General features: G+C 42.3%; 1 protein-coding gene across 2 annotated transcripts; it reads left to right on the top strand.

The window, feature by feature from the left end:
• The first annotated feature begins 639 nt into the window (after nucleotides 1-639).
• On the top strand, nucleotides 640-19,490 carry znf106a (zinc finger protein 106a). 2 transcript variants are annotated; one of them, XM_020604193.1, is made up of 22 exons: nucleotides 640-732; nucleotides 3,786-3,868; nucleotides 4,088-4,149; nucleotides 5,790-5,984; nucleotides 7,448-9,313; nucleotides 9,403-9,841; nucleotides 9,941-10,010; nucleotides 10,205-10,359; nucleotides 11,006-11,066; nucleotides 11,347-11,637; nucleotides 12,052-12,853; nucleotides 12,952-12,992; nucleotides 13,866-14,011; nucleotides 14,121-14,255; nucleotides 14,489-14,605; nucleotides 15,592-15,783; nucleotides 17,113-17,175; nucleotides 17,362-17,481; nucleotides 17,653-17,724; nucleotides 17,944-18,015; nucleotides 18,327-18,473; nucleotides 18,683-19,490. In XM_020604193.1, the coding sequence occupies exons 2-22, from the start codon at nucleotides 3,815-3,817 to the stop codon at nucleotides 18,737-18,739; spliced, it is 5,157 nt and encodes a 1,718-aa protein (XP_020459849.1). In that variant the 5' UTR covers nucleotides 640-732; nucleotides 3,786-3,814; the 3' UTR covers nucleotides 18,740-19,490. The 2 variants fall into 2 exon arrangements, with proteins under 2 accessions (XP_020459849.1, XP_020459850.1); XM_020604194.1 differs by lacking the exons at nucleotides 17,113-17,175; nucleotides 17,362-17,481; nucleotides 17,653-17,724; ... (1 more) ...; nucleotides 18,327-18,473; nucleotides 18,683-19,490 and adding an exon at nucleotides 16,843-17,082.
• The last annotated feature ends 6 nt before the right edge of the window (nucleotides 19,491-19,496 follow it).

The following is a 19,496-nucleotide window of genomic DNA, read 5'->3' as shown; positions in this document are numbered from 1 at the left end:
TGCACACATGTGCACCACATTGCTGGTGCACTGCAGCGTGCACGCAAAAGAAGCCTTTACACACCAGCAGTCCCACTACTGAGATCTTCTCAGTACTGTTTTATCCAACCAAACAGGCCTATTCAGTTTTACCATCATATGACAAAAAGGCAGACACCACTGGCCAAGATGGAAACAGCTAATTTTGCAACAGCAAATCTATTTTTAATGAAAAAACAATGACTGACACAACTGACTACATTTTGACAGAGCAGTGAACAGCAGAGCTCCAGGGTTCATCTTGTGAACAACAAAGTGTTATCATTGCTGTTTAAGAAGCTCAAAATGCTTCAGTTGTTGGTGAAATTGTCATAAGTGTATAAATTCAGTTATATGTTTATTATTGAGATCATAGTTAAAAGTGGTGTTGCACTGGACTACTAGTGGTGTGGGTACATTACATTTTCCTGAAAGTGTAGTCTTAACATTTTTTATACAACACTTTTATTAGTATTTTTTTAAATGTAGTATTAATGCTTTTACTTAAATAAAGGATCGGAGTACTTCTTCGACCAGTAGTAATTATTTTCTTTTTTAAACCGAACAAATAGGTTTCATCTCTCCGATGTCCGTTTTTCCTGCGCAGCGCTGATCCTGAACGCAGCCTGGGTTTAGTTCAGTGTGAGGTCGCGGAGGAGGATGTTGTTGTCATGAGTAGTGCAGTAGTCTCACTCACATTTGGATGTTATAAAGGTAGCCAGTTTTCATATCTCAGTATTTACAGTGTATAAAACCAACTTGTCTTACATGTAGTCCCTCACGGTTTGAAAATCTATACATAATGTAACTTTAATTTAGAGATTGGTTACGTTGTTGTCGCTGACTAGCATGCTGTTGCTAGCTCGCTAACGTACAAGCTGTAGGTAGCTTTTAGCTACTTAAAAATTCAAGTTATCGTGAACTTTGTCAGGGGTCGTGGTTTTTAATAACAGTTTATGCTCCATGTAGTCGGATGGTTTGCTGACCCGTTTGTTTGTTTTTCTACCCAATTACTAATTGGGCAGCTAGGCTAACAACAATGAAACCAGCCTTTTGCTAGCTGACCAAGTTCATCATAAGCTAAGTTAGTTTTAGGCTATAATACAGCACTAAAGTAACAGCCGACTGACCTAGATTGCTTAATTACGTCAGATGTACATAATATTCAGCCAGGTGTTCAAATGTTATAACATCACTAACTTTAATTGTGATGATAAACTTCTGCACCAAATAGCTAATGTTAGCTGTTAGCAAGCTAACTTAATATGACTATGTTAAACAGGTTATGGCAGGCGTGTTTTAATTGTCAATTCTCTTTCTGGTTCTGCATCATTCCGCATTAATTTCAGTGCCTAGTCTGGAACCTGAAATATCAATATGGCGTGATCTTACTTATATTTACCATATTTAACTTAATAGACTATTGTCCTTTTCGGTTTGTGCATGAGGATAGTAGAAGAAAACTGGTGATTTCTAAAATAAAAACACATTAACCGTTTTTACTCAGGGTTCCCACGTGTCCTGGAAAATCTCTTTAAAAAAAAAAAAAACAGTTTTCCAGTCATGGAAAACTGCAGGTAGCTTGATAGCTGAAACGCAAATATTAATAACTGTTTGCTAGTAATGTGGTTTACCTTTATACACGTTTAAGATTTATTGCTCCACCACTTGCAGAATTATTATTTAACATTAGTTGGCTAGCTTTTTAATATAATATGATCAGTAATAGAAATGGACTAAGCCAAGAGCCTTTCTGGCAGGGCATGGTAGATTTGAGGGTCGTGAATTCTTGTCCCTTGATAATAAACCTACATAAATCCATTTAGAAATTATAAGAAAAAAAGATAGAACTCTTCTTGAATGTTACTGTGTTTATTATTGCTTACTTTTTGCTGCTAGATTCAAACTAGATGGCTTTTGAAAGTTTTGCTAGCCTCTACAGAGTCAGTCTTTTAATTTTTCACCCTAACCTGTGATGCAAAAGAGACTGAGAGAGAGAGAGAGAGAGAGAGAGACAAGAAAAGCTGCAGAAAGTAAGGCTCACATTTATTGTAGGATAAAAACAGTCATACTGTACATTGAGGGACTGAACACCTGCAAGTGTTTGGGAGAGTGCAACAGGCGTCAATAATTAATCAGCCATAAAGCACCTTAAGGATTAGTTATATAAAGTGTCATCATAGATTAATACATGGTTTAAAAGAGACTTCCATACAGAGGAACATGTTAGCCTAGGGTGTGATCCTTATTTGACATCACAGCCCTGCATCATAAAAAATGTCCTGGTAAATTATTAGTTGAAAAGAGTGGGAATGCTGATCATTGTTTAGGTGTTATTTGGGTATCTAATATTGTCTAGCCTGCTGCCCCATAGAGATTCAGTGGTAGAGGGGGAATATGAGCCACGGAGCCTAACTACTGTAAATAGATACCCTTTGGTGCTTTGGGAGTGAGGAGAAATAGTAATGGAGGTCACGTTACTGTGACAGTCTGTGTAAAGTCATAAGCAGAATATAGACCAAACTAATGAGGGTGATGAGATCTCCAGACCTTAACCATTGTATATATTAGTCTTATTCTTTATTAAACTTAGTTTTTTAAGTAATGTCAGTGTCTTAGAATACAGAATAAAAGTTGATAATAGTAGTCTATATTTATACAGCAGTTTTATAAATCTTCGTTACAAAGTGCTTTACAGAAGCAGGAAATAAAATTCAGTTCAAAAGATTCCCACAGGCACTGCCTGTCGTCAGGTCCCAACAAAAAACCCCTATCCGAGGATCTCAAAGTGTGCACATTCACGCTAAGAGGTCAGAGATATAACTAGGGGAGAGGCCATGCAGGGCCTTAAAACTAATCAATAGAAATTTAAAATCAATTTGAAAACATACTGGGAGTTAGTGCGGAGAAGAAAAATCTTGCCCTGTATAGAAAAGTGCTGCACCACCTTTGTTATTCTTAGCTACTTACTGTCTCCATCAGAGACTTGTTCGATATTGTACCAAGCTTAAAGTCTCAGTTTTTGTATTTTGTGAAAAAGGAGCCAGTTTGGTTTTGATACTAGTCTAATTTGATTGAGCTGAAGCTGCGTTTTCACACTGTATCTGTACTATGTTCTTTAACTGATACTTAGATGGATTTATGAAGGGGGACATGCTTAAACATCACGTAGGTAAATAAACTGGCGTTCCTTTGTCCAGCACCTGAGCCAAATGCTGTCATTTGAAACTTTTATCTTCACTTTTTATTCATCCACAAATTCATGAACTAGCAGCCTTTTACAGTCAGTTGTATCTTGAGAAAGGGATGTTGTGTAGAAAAAGTAGATACCATTTGCTTTCCACCCTGCTTGTGAATGTTAAACAAGTCCAGACACAGCTCCGATGCAGCCATGGCTGTACTGTCTCCTGGCAGCAGAGTTGTTCTATCAGCAGACTGGAATTAAACCAGTGTCCAGGTTGAACTCTTAAGGGGCATTTGGGTTGTGGTTGTGAGGCTTGTTGATGAATAGTTAGGTGTGGTTGTTTAGAGAAAATAAGTCTGGAGCTCCTTCCACTTTGTTACTTTCCCAGAGCTCAGACATGTCAATGTGCACTGTCCATGTTTATTATAAATGATTATATCCCTATATATTATTACATCCCACTAAGGTAGAACCATAACAGAGGTATTGTAATGCACAATGGTATCACATAACTTGGTGATTTACACTTCATAAGATGTTATTGATGCTTCCCCTTACTTTAATAAACTCTCTCTGTTGACAGTAATGGACTGATTTCCACCTGCATACAAAATGGTGAGAGACAGAAAGTGCATCCTTTGTGAAACAGTCCATCTCTCCAAGCAGGTAATTCATATAATGATATAAATATAAATGTACAAATATAAAAGCGTAATACTGTTTGATTTAATGGGATAGATTTAGCATCAGTCTACAGTAAATCACATTCTGTGTTTCTGGGACATGTATGTGGAACATGTTATCTATCACCTAACAAAACTTAGAAACATGAAATTTTCTTTTAATAACTAAAAGAAAAACTTTATTTTCCAACTGTATATGCAGGAGATGGATGAGCACATGAGAAGTATGCTGCACCACCGTGAGCTGGAGAAGCTCAAAGGCCGGTGAGTTGTTGTTGTTACACTTCTCCAAAAATAAACCATGCACAGATATCATGTAATTACACACACTATAGTGAATCAGTGACTGATCAATGTATGGAAGCAAATAGTTATATAGAAATGTTTTATTTCCCAAATAATCATTACAGTCCTGATGAGTAAGTATTTAGGTGCTAATGATTTGGACGCTAATTGCATCTTATTCACTACACTAGTTTTAAATGAACATGTAATGGTAAAATGTGGTTTTACTTTAGTTCCTGAGTTTTGTCCAGATCTATTTGGGTCATGTGGCATGTGTGCACATGTGCATGTGTTGAGCAAGTGGATATAGGGGCAGCTGTCTCAACTGCAGCACATATATTTAGACACAATCTCTCTGAAACAACAGGCATGGCCAATAGAAAGCAACTGGCTATCTTGTGACTCCCATGTAGATTACTGAAAGTATGTGGCCTGTTGCTGAGGTGGAAGAATCTTGAGTAATGCAAACACTGATTCAGGGCCTGAGATATTGATAAGTTCCTAGAATTTCATCTAAACCTTGGTATGCAAAGACAGCATCTCTTGAAACATTATCAGGTACATTTGTACAAGCTTTGATATGAGCTCAGTGCATTAAGTGGTATGTTCCTGAAGAACCTCTGTTGTTTCTCAAGAGTGCATGGTTATTTGGAAAATGTCCTGTCCAGAAATAAGATGGTGATGGCAGCCATGGCTTTAGCCACGGCTTGATTCAGATTCTTTAAAGTTTCTGCTGATTTTCAAATTGGAATCCAGCAAAATAAATCAGTTTCCCCACCACTGCAGCTGAGAAGTAATGGGTCAAGCAAAAAAGTAACCCTATCTTACTGATACAGAGTTTGCTCACTGCACGAGGGGTCAGTAAATGGCAGCGTGTCATGACACAGATTTGAAAAAGAAATTGAGGCAGAGCCAGCAAGGTCACCGCCCCTATCAGAATCACCGGATGACATACTTGGGAGACGGTTTGAAGTGGAGGCTATGGGCAGCTGCGCAAAGCTCCAGTGACACATGCTTTGAATGGGATTGGCCAGTAGGATGCTCAGGCATGTTCCAATAACGCATGGTGACCTAGAGGGGGCTGGGTCCTGGCTCTCAGGGAAGAGTGTGAGCTCAAATACAGACACTGCATTCTGTAGAGTCCCAGAGCGCAGTGGATACCATCATGAAAGCGCACTAGGCTGAGGGCGCTGTGTCTCTCTCCTCTCCACACGTCCCAGTGCTGTGCTGCGTGGCTGGTTGTGGCGGCTGGACATAAACAGCTAGAGTAGCATGCTGCCTGGGTCCAGCCTGGCTGCTCTTGCTCTCACCTTGCCACCTATGGCCTGCTGAAGAAAGAAAAACAAGATCAGGAAGATAAAGATATTACTTTTTTTTTATCAAGAGAAAATTATAAGTTAGCCACCTCCTGATCTGCGACAGATAGAGAATTTGGATAAGTTATTTTTTAAGGATTGTTGAGTATTCTCCTTTCCTGATTTTATTTTGACTCTGAAGTAACAGAAAGTAGAGCCAGAATACACTGTTGTGGGCTCTGCAGGCAGGAAAACCAAACCAGACTAGATCAGAACGATGCCTGAAGGAACCATTGAACGCCCGCTCTCGCCTTCTCTCCCCAGGGACTGTGGACACGAGTGCACAGTGTGCAAGGTAACAGTGGTGAGCCTGACTGATTTTGCCAACCACATTTCCAGTCCCACACACAAGCAGAATGTAGAGACTGCAGAACAAAGGACTCATGGGAGCTGTCACAGTGAGGACTACTTCGACCAGACACTGGTGGACCTGATTGAGAAGAGAAAAGAGCAGATCAGGTACGACGGTCTTACTACTTAGCATCAATATTTTGATGCTCCAAGCTTTTGAACTGGGGGATTAATGCTGCTTTAAACAAAAGGTTTTACTATGTTTTGTTGTGTTGTCTTGTATATAGCCGGGCGGTTTTCTACATCTGATAGAATAAATGTTTAGGTATAATTGTAGTATTTACAAAAGTAACTTCTTAGGAAAACTCTTATCCAGACCTTATTTAATTTATTTAATGCGTGTTTATTCATTTGTGTTGCAAATATGAAAAATATGTGTTTAATTATGATGATAAAGTATTTGTCAACAGGCCCAGGCCTGTAGCTTGTAAAATTCTATTTCAGTAGGCAGCATCATTAAAATATTTTTCTAATCATTTGCTTAATCTTAATCTATGTTAATATTGATTTTATAATGAAACCACATATGTAAAGGTAAGGAGAGCTGACGAACTTGTGTGTGCGTATATACTGTAAGCCATGTATAGTCACATTCTGCACAGTGGTGCTAACAGGACTCTTTTAGCCACTGCTTCACGCTGAGCTATGACTGGAGTTCAATGTCAAGACTGCAGCCTAAAAAAAGCATTTCAAGTTTTCTGCCCTTTAGAAACAGTAACACACAACCAAGCTTGACTCTTAAGTACATGATGCTCACAAGTGTGGAATAAATAACAGGGGCTTCTCTTTGATATATTTATTTCTCCCAGAAGTAGAACTTTAAAAACCCAAACTTCAAATTAATTTGACGTGCAAGACTAACTTATGTGTGCCGGTTTTTCTGCAAGACAGTGTTAACTTCACTGACTCACTTGAACCCATAGAAAAAAAGTCTGATTAGGACAGTTGTGAAAGCTTGATATGTGTTGTAAGCTTCAGCTTACAATAAGCAAACGTAGCTGTGAGCCTGTCACCTGTCAGATAATTTCCCTTTGCAGGACAGTATTATGGGTCACACTGGATCAATCTGAGACACCTGGCAAAAGATATGTAATTGCCAGGGAAATGCTTTACATCTTGTTAAACTGATTCAAATTTATGTGAAATTAGGAATATTTTAATGCAGCAATTTACTATTGGAATCTTACACCTACTTTAAGTGATATTTTCTTTTTTGGTCACTTTGGGGCAGCAGAAATAGCCCGTCTGAGCACCGCTTTGTGTTTGTGGTCATCACTAAGAGTGATCCCTTTCATATACAAGAAGTAATGTGATCCATTGCTTTCAATATTAAATCTGAAAATCATTTAATACATTTTCAACATATATAATGTTCAGATTTTTCTGACATTGTTGGAAATGTGTAAATCCAGTGATATATTTATTTCTGATATCATAGTTAAAGGTGATCTTGTATATTGAGTTAGAGGTGTCGGCATACCTTTATGGCAGATCAGTTGTATTTTATTGCATTTTTGTACAGGTGTACCTAATAAAGTGGCCACTGAGAATACATCTTTTCTCAATTGTAGAAAAGAGAAGGAGGCTGCTGCTGCAAAGCTGGCAAAAGAAGAAGCGGATCGAAGGAGAAAAGAGGAGTTTCAGCAGAGGTTGAAGGAAACTAAGGAGCGTTACCTGATGACATGTGGCTGGCAGCAGCCATCAGGGGGTTTCAGTGGATCCAGTCAGCATGGTTCTTGGTACAGGAGCAACCAATATGATGCCAGATCAGGAGAGGCACAACCCTGGCACCGCAAAAACCAGGGAAAAAGCGCCACTTGGCATGCTCAGGAGCCTCCCGACCTTCAGAAATGGGCATCTGGAGAGTTTTCCAGTGGAAACATGCATAACAGGAAGCAGTGGGATCAGCATGCATTTTCTAGCAAGCAACAAAGTCGACTGCCTTGGCTCAGCAGTGGAGGCAGTAGTAATGGGCTCTATGGTCAGAACAATGTGTCCCAGTTCACACAAAAGGGCCGGCCCTTGAGCTTCTGTGGGATGCCTCCTATGAATCCACCTCCACCAAATCTTTTCCCCAGGCCTGTTTACCAGGTTCAGAATACAGCCAGCAACCAGGGTGGTCAGCAGGACAAAGGTTTTCAGATTGGGAATGGGCAAACAGCAGAGTTTGACTGCAACAGTAGCAGGTGCTCAAACAGCTTTGGTAGTAATCCCAAGCTGGACAAAGCCTGTCGCTGGTCACCCTATCCAGTCACAAAGGGGCTTGAATCTGTGCCTCATAAAGACAGCAACCCATACTTGTCTGATAAGTGTTCCAAAACCCAGAAGCAAGACAAAGCACCAGAAACCAATGGCTTTAATAGGCAACCCAGGACTGAACAGAAACCGCAGCAGTTAACATTGGATAGACAAAATGTAGAAGAGACAGGGAGGGATAAAACGAACCCCAAAACCAAGCCTAGAGGTAAGAGCAGCAGCAGCAGTGCTCAGAGAGAGAGCCACCAGAAGTCGTCTGGTCCCAATGAGAAGGCAAATAAGCCGTTGCTAAATAAAGATCTGAAGATGTCTTCATTTGGTGGTCTCCACAGTGGCGCTCAACTCAGTAAGGCCTCCAGTCAAGTGCATTCACAATCAAAGCCAAACACAAAGCAGAGTAAACTCAGTTCCAAGGCTCCTGCTATTGGACCTCTGCATTCAAAGAAAGAACGGCAGCTGTCAGAACCCTTCAGGAAAGTCAGACTGATGCGCTCAGAAAAGAGGGGATCTTTGGATAGCTCCAGTAACAGTAAGCTGGAAGTGGCACAGCAAATTGTTAAGGAGCAACAGAGTGATCATGCACAGAGTCAGATAGGAGTAAACAAAGAAAACAGCTGTAGGCAGAATGCAGCTAAACCAAATGTTCCTGACCCAGTCGGTCCAGAAAAATGCACATTGTCATCTTCAGACAGCAGCCTGTTTCTCCAGTCCTTACAAGTTACCACCTCTATCATGGAGAGCTCAGAGCCCACATGCTCAGGCAGGGAAGATGAGGAGAAGAAGAAGAAAGTAGAGAAAGAACCCAGTTCCATGTCTGTGCAGGCTGTGGAGGCAGGGCAGAGCTCAGAGAGTGACACCTCCAGGAGCAGTGAAGCACACATACTTTCAGGGTCACACACATCAGGTCTATCCAAACTTGACCTGCCTCTTGCCTTAAAACGTGACCTGACCAAACACATCAGCTCCAAGAGTAAAACAGGCAGCCACGAGCCCAACCTGAACATCGCTAGACGGGTCCGAAACGTGACCGAGTTGCGGAGAAGTGACACAGAAAAGGACTCGGGGCTCAAACCGACTGTACGGCAGCTCATCAGCTCGTCCGGGTCTTGGCGCAGTGTTAACTGGGAGCAGGTTTATCAGGAGCTCAGGAAGAAACAAGATAAAGGGAAAGGCATGCCAAGGTGAAGTCTTGATTACATTCCATACATCCTTTAATCGTTATTTCTGATTCCAGCTTTTCAAGCTTATGTCATGTCCTGCTGTTGTCCAGGTTTGGGATAGAGATGGTGCCATGCGACCAGGAGGACCAGAGCCAGGAGGAAGATGACATTACCCTGCTAGAGGGTTTTCACTGGGAAATGATGGACAGCTCTCCTCCATGTGCCTCTCGAAAACGGTCCTTGTCAGAGAGCAGCATCGCTCCTACATCCGTTCACTCACTGTTTACACAGAGAGAAGGCCTCGGGTCAGAACAGCAGGGATCTTCTGTTTCTCCCACAGTGGCTCAAGGGAACAAAGACAGTCACTGTCAGCAAGAGGTGGGGCAGATGCTTGGTCAGTTTGAGGTTAAAACACAGAAGCAGCCAGACAAGCTAACGTCAGCAGCAGTGAAGACCCTGCAACGATCTGATTCAGTGCTCGAGGATAGCAGTTCAGGGACGGAGCAGTGCGATGCTCAGGGAGCAGGCAAGAGGCGACGAGCATCTGGTGTGAGTAAAGGAAACTCCACTGATTTTACACATCACTATCGGTCTGCTTCATTTGTGTCTGCTTTAAGACAAACAGAATCCTTTCTTTCTTCTTTGTAGGATGTTCCAAGTGCAGAGACTTCTAGTGTGGAACACATTAACAAAAGGAGGAAGGTCAAATCCAAAAAAGGTAGTTATCTATTGCTGTAATGAATTCAGGTGTATACTAAATACTGAATGTGGTTTAATTTGGTGGAATGGTTTGAGAGTCAAAGCTTCAGGTATTGTTTAAGCCTCGGTGCAGTACAAAGACTGCATGAAAATAAAAGTTGAGTCTTTGCCAAGCTACTGATGATTCATTTATGCCTCGTGGGCTCTGTGCAGAGCGTTTACAGATTGATCAGCTGCTAGCTGTTTCTCTGCGGGAGGAAGAGCTGAGTTGCTCCCTGCAGGCTGTGGACACCGGCCTGATCCAGGCCCGGGCTACACTGGAGGCCGCCTACATCGAGGTGCAGCGGCTCATTTTGGTCAAACAGCAGGTGCGTCTGCTAACAGTGTATCCCTGTAATATATAAAAAAAAAACTTTCTCGCCCAGTTCCATTTTCCATTCTGTATGTACTGAACTGGTCAGCTCTGCACTTAATCCTCACTTTTCATTTTGATTCCATGTGAATAAGAGACTTTTACATTGGTGTGTGTGTGTTGGAGGACTACCTTCACCAGTTAGCGAGCAGAGTGTGGTTTGTTGTCTCCTGGGGGCTCGTCTTGGGGTATCTCTGAAAAACAGTGAAGCGGATGTCCGTTTGCTGAGCTTACGTCCTGTATGTCCATTGTTATGTAGTGAAGGTGTTCATGGTGTATGGCTGTGCAAAATAAGTCTGCCCTCTAAACCTTCACTATATACTGTATGAACATTATAACTGGGTGGACAGAGACTCTTCACTCAAGGAACCATGGTTGCATACGTTGTGTAGCTTTCTGTAACTTTTCATTAGTGTGTGTGATACTACAGTATATCAAAGTGGGACATAAAAATTTGCATGGTGCTGCTTTTAGACCCTTTATTTTCCTTGCTTCAAGTTTAAATGACATGTTTTGAATTTAGGGTTCTTCTCACCTCAGTTTGACCCTGTTACAGCAGTGTTGATGTTCTGGTGTCTCTCTTATGACTTTGTCTTTCTCAGGTGACTGCAGAAATGAGCACACTGAGGAACAAGCGCATTGAGTTACTAAAAGGGATGCAAGGTAATGAAAACTGTTTGCATGAAATACATCAAATTGTTTTGTAATAAATGCATAAAATGTCACTACATGTGAGGCTTAATCGGGTATTTTACAGAATTTGAACTTTTAAGAGAAACCAATTCCAGTTCTATTGGTGTTCATAACACTAGCTGAAATCATCGAATACATAAAGTACATTTTATTTAGACTGTTTTCCTGAATGAGTGAATGATGAGGGTGGTAAATATAACTGAAATAAACAGCAAGTTTTTGTTATGTGTGTTTTATTTTTTTAAAACAGGTAGTTTGGAAGAAGCACCTCAGGTCAAACTGAAAGAAGAGAAGATGGATTCAGTAGCTGCAGAGCCACACATGCCCTCCTCTGTTATGGACAGTGCTGCTGCTGCCCCCAGTCCTGGTCCTCCTGTCCAGCGTGCCTCCCCTTCCTCCTTCATGTCTGTGGTTATCAAGCAGGAGCCACAGTCTCCTGTCTATATCAACTCAGACCTGGACCTTGTGGACAATATAAGCCACTGTGCTCACAGCACCACACCAGAGCTGCCTGTCACTCCTACTGCAGAATCTCCACCAGGTAATGTCATTCACACAGCACAACTCTGAACTGTATGCAGTCCCATTAATGGACAGGCACACACAAGAGTCAACATTATTGCGTGTATGGCAGATATTGTGTGCGTACCGTGGCTTTCTGCTTCATGGCTGTGTATATGTTTGAATGAAACAGTGAGGAACATTAACATGAACATGACCTTTGTCTGAATGACAGAAAGCTGTTGCTTTAATAGATTGATGAAACCAGCAAAGTTACATATCCCATGTCTACAAAGGATCAATAGAAAATCATGTTTTTATGTGACAGTGTTTTTGTTCATTTAAGTAAGTACAGCTATTGAAGGGATAATGTTCAAATATGTCCTTGGAACTAACCGTTCATGCCAGTTAAATCTGCAGTGGATTGATCTGTGTGCTTCTATAACTCCTGCAGGCCTTGCCCTTAACTTACAGACATCTCCTGAAAGAAAATCTGTGCAGTGCCAAACTAAAACAGAACATATCTGGGAGCCTGCAGACTGTAAAGAGGGCTTGGCTGAGACAATACAAAAGGCCACAGAGTTGACCAGACACTGCAGCAGCCCTTTGCCTGACTCCAAATCCTCCATAAAGCTCCTCTCACCCAGCAGGAAGGACTCTGATGCAGGGAGCATTGTCGACAATGCAGCCACACAGTCCCCCACTGTGCCTTCAGTCTTTAATCTGCCTGCCTCTCCATCTGAACTGAGGAGTGGAAAGCGTGTGAGGAAGCTGAAGAAGAGGAAGGTGTTGAAGAAAGCTCAAGGGATGGAGCAGCCAGAGAGCAGTGATACCGAGATAGACAGAGATGCCTCGAGACCAAGGTGGCTCCGAACACGCAGGAGACCCAGCGGAGGCTCTCAGGTTAGCACCTCCACTCTGCCTACAGAAGGTGGAGAGGGTGACTTGACCAGGGAGGGCAGCGAGGAGGTGGTTGGGCTGCAGTTTCCGACAGACAGATATGAGAAAGTAGATAGCAAGTCCCTCAAACACCCGGTGGAGCTTCCTCAGGTGGCCCCCGGTGAGCTGACAGTGAACTTGGACTCAGAAGAACACATGGAGGTCACCACAGCTGCTCAGCAGCCCCATACAGATGTCCTGCTTCTGGCTCCCCCTCCGGCCCAGGTGCAGGTCACCTCCAGATCTGGGTCACAGAGCCTGGCCTGCAGCGAGGTCACCTCCACCAGTGACATGGATATATGTAAATCCTCTGAGAGGTGAGGCTGTTTTTCTCTTTCATATAGTCTTTTTTTTTTTTTTTTTTTACGTTTCATGTTCAGGGGACATGACATTAATTTACTGTTTCTCCTCACAGCGACGTGCCATTTCCCATCACACTGCCAACGACCTCATCAGGTACGGTCATCTCCGGAGAGCTGTTCATGTTATGTTAGGGCCAGAACTTGTTCATATGACGTGTTGTCAGTTGTATCATAAACTGGACGTCACAGAGATATTGTTTGAATATGAAAGTAACAGTGCACATGTTCAGACTGTCTCCCCTGGAATTCAACACATTACTTGGTTGTTCGCATGAGAAATGATGGAAATAATGACAAACAGAGCTAGAGAGAATCGTCTGAAATGGTCAGCCACAGAACTCCCAGTCCGGCGTTAGAAGGGAGGGCGCTTCAGAAGCTATGTGGCCATCCACCAAGCAGCTCGGGTGGAGTTTAGTGACACCTCAGGTTATTCGAAATACACAATTTCCTTGAACTTCCTGATTCCATATTTTTCTTTTTTATTTTAACTCAGATATCTCAAGTTCTGTTATCTTAAAAAAATGAGTCTGTACATTTGTTTTCATCATCCCAGCATTTCTCTTAACAATGAGACCATCATCGAGTCAATACAGGCAGCGAACCCTGCTGGTAGCTGAAGTTCACACACATATAGCCAAACATAAAATCACATTCTGAACAGCCAGAAATAGAAATGTTGTACTCTAAATTAAAATAGACTCTGGAGGGCACAAATGACTCTTTATGGGCAGGATATTCATAGCACTGTCAGCTGACTTACAGTGACACTATACAGTATGACGAGTGCAGTGATGAATAATAATTCTTTTAAAACGGAATTTTTTGCATTATGACTAAGTTATATTTACACAAATGAAGCAAATGGACCAGTCTGATTCAGTCTCTGTGTCAAGATGTGGCTCTTTAAACACAATAAACTTACATTGTTTCCTCTTTGTTAATCTTTGCTCATGCATACATTTGCCAGATGCATCTTCTGACCACGGCGAAGACGATATGCCGACTGAGGGGGTGTTCGAGGGCCACCATGAGGCAGTGAACGCCATGCAGATCCACGACGGGCTGCTGTACACGTGCTCAGGAGACCGAACCGTCAGAGCCTTCGACCTGGTGGTGGGTGTTCATTTCTGTTGCTGTCTGTGCATTGAGTGCATTCGTGCCCGTTATCGTTTCAGTGAGGGCAACAACAGAACAGACGTGTATTTTTTTCTCTCTGTTGCAGAGTCATAAGTGTGTGGGTGTGTTTGAGGGTCACACCTCCAAAGTGAGCTGCCTGTTGGTGTCTGCAGTTCCCAAGCTCCATCATCGCCTTTATTCTGGTTCCAGTGATCAGACCATCCGCTGCTACATTCTCAAGGTAAAGCACACACCTTCATTTACTAATTAACTGCCATTATTTTGAAGGATGTTGTTGGATGTAATGTAAATAAAATCTGACTTTAGTTTAAAATGCCTCACAGCATTAAATTGTATGAAAAATATAAAGACTTTTTTAGTTTAATGCTTTAAAGTACTCATTTACTCCTAAAGTCACATTGGATTCAGTTTGTATTCTGAACTGATGCTCTGCAGCGTTTACTTCTTCCACAGACACAAGAGCTTGAGCAGCAGTTTTCTCTCTCAGACCGAGTCCTCTGCCTCCACAGCCGCTGGAGGACTTTGTACGCAGGCCTGGCCAACGGCACAGTGGTGACCTTTAACCTCAAGGTGAGAAATGCAATGAACCACAGTGGAAAAAGCCATCATAGCTACAATTGTACAGTTATTTCTGGTAGGTTCATACAGTTATTCTGTGCTCCACAGTGTTTTCGCTGGTAACGTTCACATCTGGTGGCCTGTCACCACAACATCTTTGCCATCACGGCAAAAAAAAAAAATCAATCCAATGATTCAATCATTTAATCAAGCGCCTCAGTGACTCGCCCAGGAAACCTGTAAAACAACAGGTCGAGTCGCATACACAGGCACAGTTAAGGCCAATTCAAGCGGAGCGCGCTTTAGATGCATTTCTCATGCAACAGAACTCAATTCTTTGAAATGTCTCCCCAGCACACACGTGAGCCGCGCATCACCCGTTTTTGGCTTCAGGTCTATTTCCTCTGGTGTACCGTGCGCGGCATAATCTCCACACCCTGCTGTTTAAATCACACTTTTTTACTGGTGTCTCTTATGACTGTGGACACAAGGCTGCTGTCGGTCGGCCTGGTGGAGACTGTTTGTCCATCCGCTGTCCTTGCAGCTCATCAGCAGCTGTGTTGACACTGAACATCAAACGACACGTCTCGCTTTCAGGCAGGTTGTGGTTAGGTTGCTGAGTGAAGCACCGACCAGCGAACTGTTGAGCACTTTGCAACCGCTAAAAAAATGTAGATTATAACTGTCACTGGAACATAACTAGAGCCTGTATTAATCCATCAATAACGGCCACCACGCCAAACCTCATACACATGAAACAGTATTCCAGTAATGTCACTTAATTTGAGTGTAGTATTTATCACAGCTAATAAAACCTGTGGGCATTATGTAGAATTATAATATACTACAGTTTATTCACATTACTGAAGTTGAAAGCTACCTCTCACTGCCATTTGGTTTAAAAACATGTTTAAAATGCATCATGACAAGAACTCAGCTCTTTTGGCTGGAAGCAGCATCCCCCCATATGATTTCATTTTCATTGTGTGATTCTTCAGACAAACAAGCAGATGGATGTGTTCGAGTGCCACGGGCCCCGGGCCGTGAGCTGTCTGGCCTCGTCGCAGGAGGGGGCCCGGCGGATCCTGCTGGTCGGCTCCTACGACAGCACCATCACCGTGAGAGACGCCAAGAACGGACTCCTGCTGCGCACGCTGAAGGGCCACACCAAAACCGTCCTCTGCATGAAGGTGGGTCTAGTCTGGCATCTGTAATGAAAGTTCTTTTATTTTGAAAAGAGAAGACTAATAAAAAGATATATATTTCGGTTTGTGAAATTTAATATGCATTAACGTATCAAAATAAGCATGTGCACATGGATCTTCCCCGTTTAGGATAAACAGGAAAAGACTACCCTCAACTTGGCGGTATACAATATTTGTATGAAAAGATGCTGCTATCTGATTGGTCAAAAACTGTTGGGGAGAAGTCGTGGTTTAAACTTAACTCTCCCGATATTGGTCCTTCAGTCCGTCCGTCCTCCAATCGTCCTCTCTGCTCCAATGGTCGTGGACAGCGCCCTAAAAGGGGAGGAATACCTATACTGTCTTAATTCCTACATAGACACTTACTTCTTTCTTTGTTTCCAACTAACTGCTAGATTTCAGGGATTGCTTTCCAATAAAACTGCTCGGCCTGTGTGTGTCTGTATACTGCCCTGCCTTTGAAGTTGTCTTCCTCTCCTGACTTTTAGATCTAGTCTCTTGTTTATTACCCTTGGTGTCCCAGTGACCCCAAATTCCCTGGCCTCTTCAGCCAGGTGGTGATAATAAAGTATCTGTGGACCCTCTTTGTCAAAGCTATAAATCTAATGAGATTCAGTGTTTTAGTGAACCAGTCCCCCCTTGATGTTAACCAGTGCTCCAGTTGGCTAACACAGTAAATACTGACCAGTGATTCAGTGAACACATAGGGTGATATGTGGATATGGAACTACATAAACATAAACACAACTGTGAGATTAAAATATATAAACTTATATATGCTATATAATAAAAAACCCTAACTAATTATATTCATTTCTATCTAAAAATAAAAATCACCCTAACACATCTGACAGAACAGCACTGTTTTAGTGAGGAAACAAATGAGAGTATGAAATGAGAAAGAACAAGGACAGAAATGTACATTTTTCTTGACACATTTTCTGTTTTGATGCTTTTTAAGGGATGGGCCGATATGATGTGTGCGATTCGATTGAATCACGATACAGTTAAAATGTCATTAACAGTGGCTCTGTTCTCTTCAAGTGTCCCAGTGCGACCAAGCACAATACCAGCACCCTAAAGCTGGTTAGTAGAATAAGCCATCACTGATGTTATTTACACACGTGCTTTTCCAAGATGTGTCAGTAAAGATCTTGTCTTTTCTAGAGAACTATGCTAAGGTTGTGTTGTGTCTGTACTAATAATCTGCATATTCCTATTTCTGATCCTGATTCCATCAAGTTTTGCATTTTATGGATGCTGAGATGTTTTAGAGGGAGTTTACAGCTCTGTATTTCCTCTCTCTGCACTCAGGTGGTCAGTGATCTGGTATTTAGCGGATCCAGTGATCAATGTGTCTACGTGCACAACATCCATGTGAGCTGACCCGTTTTTCTCTCTGGCACATAGTAGGATTTGAATTTACAAATTTACATGTTTAAAACTCTGTTCTAGTCTTGAAAGTAAATACAAGAGATGTCGTATGCAGGTGTGATTGTATTATGATTTTTAGGTTTATTAATATGTACATGGAGCTTTTCCCAACATGCCACCTGTTTACAGTCAGGTGAGCTGGTGCGGGTCTACAGGGGTCACAGTCATGCTGTTACTGTAGTGGCTGTCCTGGGGAAAGTGATGGTGACCGCCTGCCTGGACAAACTGGTCCGTGTCTACGATCTACAGGTCCGTGTCCTTCAAAGATCTGTGCTGAACCTCACTCAGTTTTAGCCGGTCTCTGTTTTCTGTTTGTGTGTTCCCATGTAAACATCAGCTCAAGCTTCTGTATTAATGTGAGAACATTTCAGTGACTTTTTAAGAAAATCTGAATGGATGTCTGTCCATTTTTTGCTTCAGTCTCATGAGCAGCTACAGGTCTATGGTGGACACAAGGACATGGTGATGTGCATGGCTGTCCACAGGAACATGGTGAGAGACCTGCCCATTCATGAGCTCCACACAAAGAAAATAGATAGGTCGCCGTCTCAAGTGAAACACATGTTGCAGCTGCAAAGGTCCTTGTTTTGTAGCAGCATTTTCAATATAACCTGTTTAAGAGTACTTTTAGGGTGAGAACATAATACATTTTCAATCATGAGCTTAGGGACTAGACATGAACTCATGGTTTGTGTGCATGCTGTGTTTCAGATCTACACAGGATGTTATGATGGCAGCGTTCAGGCCGTCAAACTGAACTTGATGCAGAACTACCGCTGCTGGGTAAGATAAGGGACGGGCTAGAGCTGAGCAGGAAAATGGATGAAGAGAGTTCATACAGACGACGTCAGTCGCTTTTGTAACATGGCTGGATTTTATTTTGATGCATTTTATGGCCAGATGATTTACTGATTAATCGGAAATAAGTGGCAGATTAACTGACAATGAAAGTAACTGGAGCCCTACGGCCTGTCTCCACTATCGGTGATCTGCTCTTTCTCTCGTTGTGCTCTCCCAAGCATTTATAGCTTCTCCTGCCGACTTCCTGGGTGTGTCCCTGGTGATTAGTGATTAACGCTGACCTTTGTTGACAGTGGCACGGCTGTTCGCTGGTCTTCGGGCTGATGGAGCATCTGCAGCACCACCTGATCAACATCCACACCGGTGCCAACCTCAAGATGCTAAAGTGCCACTGGAAAAACTGTGAAGAGTTTTTCTGTGCACGCAACAGCTCCAAGCAGGTATATAAACAGCTTACCTCGCAAATTAGTCTCTCTCAAACACAGGGTCCCTTTCACACCTGCAGTTCAGTTCATCTGGTCTAGAACAAGGGGAACAATGACGCATTATTGCCTTTTAGTTCTGGTCTGATTCTTTTTCACACCAATTACGTGCACTTTTGCCAAACCGGTAAGTGCCCTGAGCTTTGGATGTTTGTTTCTGTCTGCAGGGGATTCTGATGCACATGCAGAAACATGCTGAGGAGGAGACAGAAGTGGAGCCTTAAGGGCTGATGGTGGGAACAGTTTCCTCCTGAGCCCTCTTTCCTTTCCTGTTAGCTTTGCCCCCCCTCCTTGCCGTTAACCTCCCATATTGGGGGTGGGGGGTGTTCTTGGGACCCATTTAACTTGACAATGACGACTCCATCCTTTATGTTCAGTGTTGGAATCCAACCTTGAGAAGTCATTAGAGGAAGGCTGGTTGTGCTGTTTTTTTACGTTCTGCAGAACATGCCTTCCTCTCAGTCTGACTGCTGCCGTTCTTCTTTTCACTGACCAAAGACAAAGAAACATGACTTTTGTTCATTGAAGAAACTTCAGTGTTGCCAGTGTCAGAGGAATTTGTTCTGCTTTTCTGTTGAAACTGCAACAAAACTAATATTTGTCCTGCAGATTGGTTGGCTGCAATATGGTTCAGAGATGTTTTTATTGTGCAGTTGTGATGTGTTGAGCAACCAGGATCTTTTTTTTTTTCTTCTTATATGAAGTTGTCATCATTCACTCAAAGTAACCTTATGTTTATGACAGTGGTTTAAAGTTTTCACAAAATCTTGGTGTAGCGTCTCAGGCCGTGTTTTTGATTAATGACATGGTTGTTTTGAAGGTTTCATTGAAGTGTCAGGATTTATTTATTTATTTTTGGTTTGGATTTCATTTTCAGAAGAACCCAGTTTTCTAAAAATCTTTTTGTTTCGTTAGCAGTGAAGGATTTTTACGGTTGCTCATTCAGGTGATTGAAAGGTGTTGAGGAACTTTGGTGTAGCG

The sequence above is a fragment of the Monopterus albus genome, unplaced genomic scaffold (genome assembly GCF_001952655.1).
Source record: "Monopterus albus unplaced genomic scaffold, M_albus_1.0 scaffold64.1, whole genome shotgun sequence".
Taxonomy (NCBI): domain Eukaryota; kingdom Metazoa; phylum Chordata; class Actinopteri; order Synbranchiformes; family Synbranchidae; genus Monopterus; species Monopterus albus.
This window is presented reverse-complemented; position numbering and strand designations above follow the sequence as displayed.

Coding starts and splice junctions, on each gene's coding strand:
- znf106a (XM_020604193.1), top strand. CDS start 3,815: ATGGTGAGAGACAGAAAGTGCATCCTTTGTGAAACAGTCCATCTCTCC. Junction 3,869..4,087: donor CAGTCCATCTCTCCAAGCAG/GTAATTCATATA, acceptor CTGTATATGCAG/GAGATGGATGAGCACATGAG. Junction 5,985..7,447: donor AAGAGAAAAGAGCAGATCAG/GTACGACGGTCT, acceptor TCTCAATTGTAG/AAAAGAGAAGGAGGCTGCTG.